This window comes from Salvelinus sp. IW2-2015, linkage group LG23, assembly GCF_002910315.2.
Source record: "Salvelinus sp. IW2-2015 linkage group LG23, ASM291031v2, whole genome shotgun sequence".
NCBI classification, from domain to species: domain Eukaryota; kingdom Metazoa; phylum Chordata; class Actinopteri; order Salmoniformes; family Salmonidae; genus Salvelinus; species Salvelinus sp. IW2-2015.
In genome coordinates, this window is record NC_036863.1 from 37567129 (window position 1) to 37574504 (window position 7376).

The 7376-nt window shown below is 44.2% G+C and overlaps 1 protein-coding gene across 2 annotated transcripts; it reads right to left on the reverse strand.

Moving 5' to 3' along the window:
• Positions 1-568: 568 nt before the first annotated feature.
• LOC111950156 (potassium channel subfamily K member 4-like) lies at positions 569-7077 on the reverse strand. Of its 2 annotated transcripts, none has more exons than XM_023967558.2 (8): positions 6842-7077; positions 4395-4489; positions 3791-4055; positions 3559-3676; positions 3302-3462; positions 2992-3178; positions 2216-2358; positions 569-2004 (listed from the first exon to the last, which is right to left on the reverse strand). In XM_023967558.2, exons 3-8 carry the CDS (start codon positions 3977-3979, stop codon positions 1372-1374), a joined length of 1431 nt encoding a protein of 476 aa, XP_023823326.1. In that variant the 5' UTR covers positions 3980-4055; positions 4395-4489; positions 6842-7077; the 3' UTR covers positions 569-1371. The 2 variants fall into 2 exon arrangements, with proteins under 2 accessions (XP_023823326.1, XP_023823325.1); XM_023967557.3 differs by lacking the exon at positions 6842-7077 and adding an exon at positions 6446-6804.
• Positions 7078-7376: the final 299 nt, after the last annotated feature.

Here is a 7376-nt window from a genome sequence, read left to right on the forward strand (position 1 = left end):
AGAATATACTTATAAATGCCTCATGACCCTCATTCAACTGTCATACCACATCATAATCCGAAATATAAGCTTAAACATAGTATAGCCTCAAAACATGCTGAAAACTAGAATTTTTATATTTCGGATGGTCAGTCCTTGCATTCTTAGCTCTGTCTATACATTTGAGAGTGCTCACATTTCTCCAGGCCCATCCCTCAGCTTTTTGCCAAAAACAGGCGGGAAGGTCCCCTTGGCTATTGTTTCAACTACAGATTGCCCCTTTAAGTGTTCATGAGTGCAAATGGTTGCTAAGACATAATATATGTTTTTCTCATTTCACGTATGTAGCTAGTTAATTGAGGAACTAAGAGAAGATGGATGTCTGCAATATCATTCTCAATGACTGTTGTTATTCCTGCTCATTGTGTCCCTGCGTATACATTGTTCTTAATTTACTGACAGTCATGTTTATGAATGTATTAAACTTGATAAAACCTTCCCAATAAAACAAATCACTCTGAAGTTTGTTTTTCGTCTTCCCCTGTGCACGCATGCACACACAAAATAGTATTAGGATTTTGTTTTTAAACGTTTATTTTACATGACAGTTTTGTGCAATACATTTGAAGAATAATACTCAGAACAATTTATACAATGGCATATGCTGTACACAGTGCACACATGAATAAAGTCAGTACTGTAATACTTAGGCTAGGTCATGCAAGACCTGATGTGGTTATTGGCAGAGACAGGATTTACTCCTGCCTTGAATTTTCCTATTATAGACCAAAAGCTTTGTTTACTAAAGTTTGGTCTCCAGACATTTGGGGCAAATTCATCATGGTAGAGTTATTGTCGTAAGGCCTTTTTTCCCGTAAAGACAAAAGCAATAGGGATTGATTCAGAGTTAGAAACCCTTTGTGTTGGTGTGCTTCACTGCTGATTCTATCCAGAGGAAACAGGGCTGTGCAATTCCATGATTGCCCAGTAGGGAGCGCTTAAACAAACATGGGTGAGAGGGGCACGTTAAAACATTATTAAAACCCTACCAAGGCAACCTCAGGTCAGTGCAGTGACGGTGATTAAGTTTTGTTAGGATTATTTGAATAAGTCACTCTACTATTACATCAAGGCCCACTCCATATTAGAATCAGGCATATTACGACATACACGCACTCAAACTATGTTTAGAAAACATGAACAGTGCAGTGAATAAAACATCGATTAGGTTCAGTTCTTCTTTTTCTTCCCTTCCATCCACTTTCAACATGCTCTGGAAACAACCACCCGTTTAGTCAGGTCGTTAAGCTCTCCCAAGGGGAGAATTTGGCTGCTACCAGTAGAGTTCCTGTTCATTTACCTGACATACAAACTCACCCTTGAGCATTTGGTTCATCCATCCTTTGGTGGAGGGGGCGGGGGATTTTCAGGGGGTATGTCTCCATTTGGCTCTTTCTTCTCAGGTTTGGTAGGGCTGATTTTGGGGATCTTCTCTGGGGGTGGTCTTCTGGGCCGTCTCCTCTTGGGCTTCCGTGAGCGTGCAGAGACGGGCTGTGCTGGATCCAATAGGGGATCCAAATGTAATTTCCCACTCACTGCGTCTGAGGACTCATCAATGTATGCCAGGTTCTCTCCAAAGTAGTCCAGAGGCTGGGAATACAGGGCTTCTGGGAAGGCGTTCTCCTTATCGACATCCTTCTCTTTACCCTCTACTACCCGCTCCGACTGCGTGGCCTCTGACCCTGTCTCAGACCCTGACCCCGACTCGGAATCGTTGGAGGAGTAAGAGTATGAGGACGATCCCGTTTCTGATTGGCTGTTCAGCTGGCCATTACCAGTCACCCTGTCCCCCTCCCCAGGGGCCCTGGTCCCAGACACATGACCCGCCCCATGGCCCCGGCTGCGAGGACCATGGCGATGCTTTCGCCTGCGTCGTTTGAAGGGGTCGTCTGGCATGCGGAAGTCCACGGACATGTTCTGGATATTCTGACCCCAGTCAGTGGTACGGGCTCTGAGCTCCTCCATCTGGGAAGAGAGAGAGGAAAGAGATCAAATCAAGTCACAATTTATTTAAAGTGCATTTAATAAAAGTCACAACAGAAAAAAAGAGAGTTGATGAGAGAGGAGGATCATAGAAGGGAGGATCATAGAAGAAAACAGGTGGCTGTAGGTGACATCAAATGTATGGTGCAGCCCATTTGCTTTAAGGTTGCACTCTCCCATTCCGGCCCCCCACCTCAGCCCTGGTCTTCTTGGACAGGACCCGAAGCCAGTTTGCAATCATGGACAGGATAGAGGCAAAGTAGGCCAGACCCAGCAGGATCCAGAACCACACCAGAGGCTTGTACCAGTGGTCTTTACCACCATCTCCGCTATCACCTGACAGAGATAAGCAAGAGGATAGGGATAGATAGGGGTTTATAAGTGTAGACAATGGAGAATCAGCAACTTTACACGTCTACAGGTTAGTTTACACGTGAAAGACGTGCTGTTAATCTCACAAGAATGAACATTACAGACTGCGCTGCCTGAAAACTCTAGGGGCAATGAAACCACACACATGAGCCAATTAATAATTCAACTGTCGTAGGACGATTGTGAATAATTTAATAAAGGAAGTGGCCAGTTTGATGACTGACTGTATTTTATCACTCCTGACTGTACTGTTTAGTGCTCTAACACTGACTTGCCTAGTTAAATAAAGGTTAAATAAAAATAAAAACACAGTGGGAACTACATCTGGAGAAGCAGACATGTATGTGTCTGTGAAATGAAAAGAGTTTCAACAATGAAAAGAGTTTCAACAATGAAAGATAGTTTCAACAATGAAAGAGAGTTTCAACAATGAAAAGAGAGTTTCAACAATGAAAAGAGAGTTTCAACAATGAAAGAGAGTTTCAACAATGAAAAGAGAGTTTCAACTATGAAAGAAAGTTTCAACAATGAAAAGAGAGTTTTGACCTTTTGAGACAGATTCCTTGACCCAATCCCAAAATGCAGTGGTGAAAGTACCTGCAACATAGTCTCCAAAGCCCACTGTAGTCAGGGTGATGACAACAAAGTAGGAAGCCTCCAGGAGAGTCCATTTCTCCACCTCCTGAAACACCAGCGTTGGCACAGCAACAAAAATGGCTACCCCCAACAGGATGGAGAGGACAGCTGAGATGACACGAACAATAGTAGGACTCACCTTCCATTTCTGAGGGAGAGAGAGGAAAACATGAAAAAGAGGAATGAAAGAAATGAAGAGACTGAAATACTGATAGACTGAAAAAGACAGAGGAAACACGTTCAGCCAAACAGCTACTGTTGAGTGTCTCACCGCTAAGATGAACTCTATTTTGAGGATGGCCTTCCTCAGCCCAGTCCCCAGATGGTCTCCAACTCCAGCCAGCAGGATACCAAACAGAGGGATCCCCACCAGGGCATAGAAGATACAGAACAGCTGCCCCCATTCCGTCTTCGGGGAGATGTTCCCAAAACCTGAGGATGATGGGTTGTAGAGCTTTAGAATTTGGATAGGTAGAGTCAGTGTGTCACAATTGAGTAAACATAGGGGAGATCAGGCTGCTGACCTACCGATGGTGGTGATGATGGTCCCAGAGAAGAAGAAGGCACTAGCCAAGTCCCATTGGCTGGTGAAAGTAGAGGAGTTGCTGCTAGGATCCACCCCCGCTCCCACGGCATCTGCCACTTCCTGGGATGGGAGACATAGTCAGGTCAGGAAGTGAGTTAAAGTGAGAGGGAATGACAACCTGAAAGCCTGATATCCCCATCATATGTATCTGTTTGTTCTCTTAATGTAGTGTACCTCTATGAGAGCCTGCAGGATGTCTGGGCTGAYGCAGGTGTAGTTCTCCAGGAACGATCTGCGTGTGTCCTGCAGCTGCGTGTGCTGGTCCTGCTCGCGAGGAGCCTCCAGAGCCTGGAACACCACGGCCCCCAGCACCAGGTACAGCAGCACCCCTGCCAGGATACACAGGAGGGTGGAGCAGCGCATGCTCGCACCTTCATTCAGCCCCAGAGAAGAACGCTTCTTCCCCCCGCTGCCAGTGCTGGTGTGCTCTGGAGCCCAGCTGCAGAACAAACAGACAACACAGCGACCTCATGGAAACAGATCCACATTAGCTTAACTGCAAGGTAATTAACCGGGAAACGAAACGTAATGCAGACTGATTCCCCTAACATATTACTGACCGGAAACCTATAAACATGTTGCTAATGGTTACACTACATGTATAGGCTACTGTATACTGTCTGATAAGCAGGAAGGAACCTGACAAACCTAGTGTTGTTCTGGTGGCGTCAGGGTTGTAGTATACATTCAAACCAGGAATGGACATGAACTCTACCAGAGATGTGTCTGCGTAAATGATCATTACTATCCACCCCATTCCTCTTCACCAGTCGGTTACCTCTCTCTCTACTTGTCTTTCTCCCTCTTCCAGCTGCACCTGATGATGGAGTCTTTGAACCCGTAGCTGCTGGGGGTGGCCGTCAAACTCAGAGCCTGGTGTCGAACAAAATAAACATTATGTAACTGGACTGACAGGCACTGAAGAGATTCCTAATTCATCCATGACAACATTACAAAGATCATATTAAAGGTTAGATCATCTAACTACAAACACAACAATTGCCTGTTCAAAATAGTTCATTGTATGTTCTCCATTGATGAAAGAGATTCCCTACATCACTGTTTGCCAATGAAAACATGGGCTTCCACTGGTACATTGTGCTCTTCGTTGTGAACATAATGTTACCGACGACAGACAATGAGCTGCAACAAGACACCCGTGTAGGTGCTTGCTGTCAACCAAAACCCTGTATGAAAGATGCATCTGTTGTATGCTCTATCTCTAATGGATCACATTGAGGAGAGAAAGGAACATCAAGACGATATAAGGGTGGACGGGGAAGATACACAAATGTACAAAATGCACATTCAATAAACATTAAAAAGACAAATAGAGGTGTGCGTCAGCAGGGTGGGGTAGAGCATGAAGTAGGTGTGTGTGTGTGTGTGTGGGAGCTATGTCTGTCCATTAACACAGGGGAGAAATATTGTTCTCTACCAGGCATGCCACACTATTAGCAGACTGTGTGAAGAAGGAATACCCCATGACTCTTAGGACCCTGACGTGACAGAGCTGATTTAGTGTAATGTCCTTCCCAAGAGCACATTGGTATTTATTGTCATGARTCYTGCCCTGGAGGCGGCTCTGCAGAGTGGTCACTAGCTGGCACAGCCACAAAGTCATAAAATCTGATTTTAAACAGAACCCTAACCCTGACCTAAATTAAGATCAAAAAGCACATTTTTGTTTTCATTCATTTTTACAATATAGCTGATTTTGAATTTGTAGCTGAGCCATCTGGCGGAAAACACTCAGTTGTTTCCAGGGCAAGATTCATGACAATAAACGTCAACCTGATTCCCAAGCCGCCTCTAATGCTGAATGGTTGAGTCAATTAGTCGTTGAAATTAGTCATTTAGATTTCTAGTCAGCCCAGGTTAAAGACCCCAGGGGCACACGAATACTGTACAGTTAGTTACATGTAGGTGTCATTTAGTCCCAATATTTTTCTTCTGTCTGATTTTCTTTACTGAAATTGTGCAGTAGTAGGCCTTTACTACAGTACGTATTGTATTTGTGTGTTTGTAATATATTACATCTGTGCTGTCTCTCCTTCTCATTTTAGATGTAACATTGCTTTTGCAGTCAGCAGCTCCTCTGGTCCTGATTCAACGTGAGACCAATAGGCTGTCACCCACACAGTGAAATGTACACTACCCAGCCAAACAAATTCAGCAGCTGCTCAGGATACACAAACAAATGCACAGACAGACAAGCCTGCATCCTTACGTGCAGCTATTTTGCACGTGTACACAGATCAAAATAACTGCCCTTCAACCCTTTGGCCATGTGCATTAGCTGACATCTTCCTTATTAGGGTGACAGTCAAATTTTTGACACTATTACCAAAGTTGTCGAAAGGCCTTTTCAGTGCCACCAAACAATAATTTGGAACTTTTAACAAGGTTTACTTTGAATTGTTCTTAATTACAATCTCTCCATTTTAACATAACCGTAAATGAACATATGTAGTACCTTACTCTCGTGTGAACATGTCATCCTTGAGATAGGGAAGTTAAGTGGCTTTAATGCTCAACGTGATACCAAGCCATGGCCCTTGTAAGGTATAGATACTTCACACACAATACAGTCAGAATGCCTGAGAATACATTCTTAAATCACACAGATTGCAGTTAAAATGGGGTAAATTATCTGTTCCAATGAAACAATTGCAACCAATAGCAATTACAATGCTTAACACATATAGACAGCAAGTCCCCATCGGCCCACAAGATCTATCAAACAATAAAACATTAATTATCTCATCCAATGAACGCAGGTTTCTGGGGTCTCTAACAAACGGGGTGAAGCCTGTGSTCATCTCTTACCTCAAAATGAACGATCTTAAAAATCCAGGGTATCAGCAGCTATAGGCAGGGTCTCTTTCACACACTCACACTAGACACAAAACACAAAACACTAGACACTAGACACTAGGATAGTAAGTGTGCATAAGCGTGTGGGATAGGCTGTTGCTGAGAACCAAAGAAATGAAAAGATACTCCATCAAACTGACGCCAAGAAAAGAGAGGGAGAGAGGTGAATTAAGAGGGAGAAGTGGAATGAGTGGGAGAAAGGGAGTGAGAGAGATGAAGGGAGGGGTCAATGCAGATACACTGAGCTAGAATGGGAAAATTTTGTTTTGTTTCCTCTACCCTGATCTCCAAGGTAATAAGCATAGAGTAAAAAAAGGATATAGAATATGCTAAGCAGCACCCACTAACCTGATTACCACATTGTGGTCCACATCATGTGAGTGTGGTAGTAAGCATTTCCACTACTCAGACTTACAGTGTAACACTTATTCCTACTTGTGCAATATACTGTAGTAGTGTAGCTCTGTGACTCCATGTGCATGAGCAGTTATCAGTATCAGTGTCTCAGTCTGACAGTGCCAGGATGAATTCCTCTCGTGGAGTTTACAAGAGGTCTGCTAGCGGTACACTGCCGACTCTGCAATGGGCAGCAAGCTCCCCCTCTGCTACCCTCAGCAGACCCCCTCCAAAGAATCCAGCCACTCCCTGGAACTGCTGCTGCTGTGTTTGATATATGCGGTGTGCGTGTGTTTGTGTGTGTGTGTGGGTTTGTGTGTGTGTGTGGTGTGTGTGCAGCAGCAGGGTTGTGGTTATGCTTCCCAGGGGTATCCCGCTGATGGGACTGAGCTCCCAGAATTCCCCAATCAAATATTTCATTCTTACCCCTCTCCTATCTTTCCTGTATATCTTTCTTCCTCCATACCACTGCTTTCCCCCTCCCTGT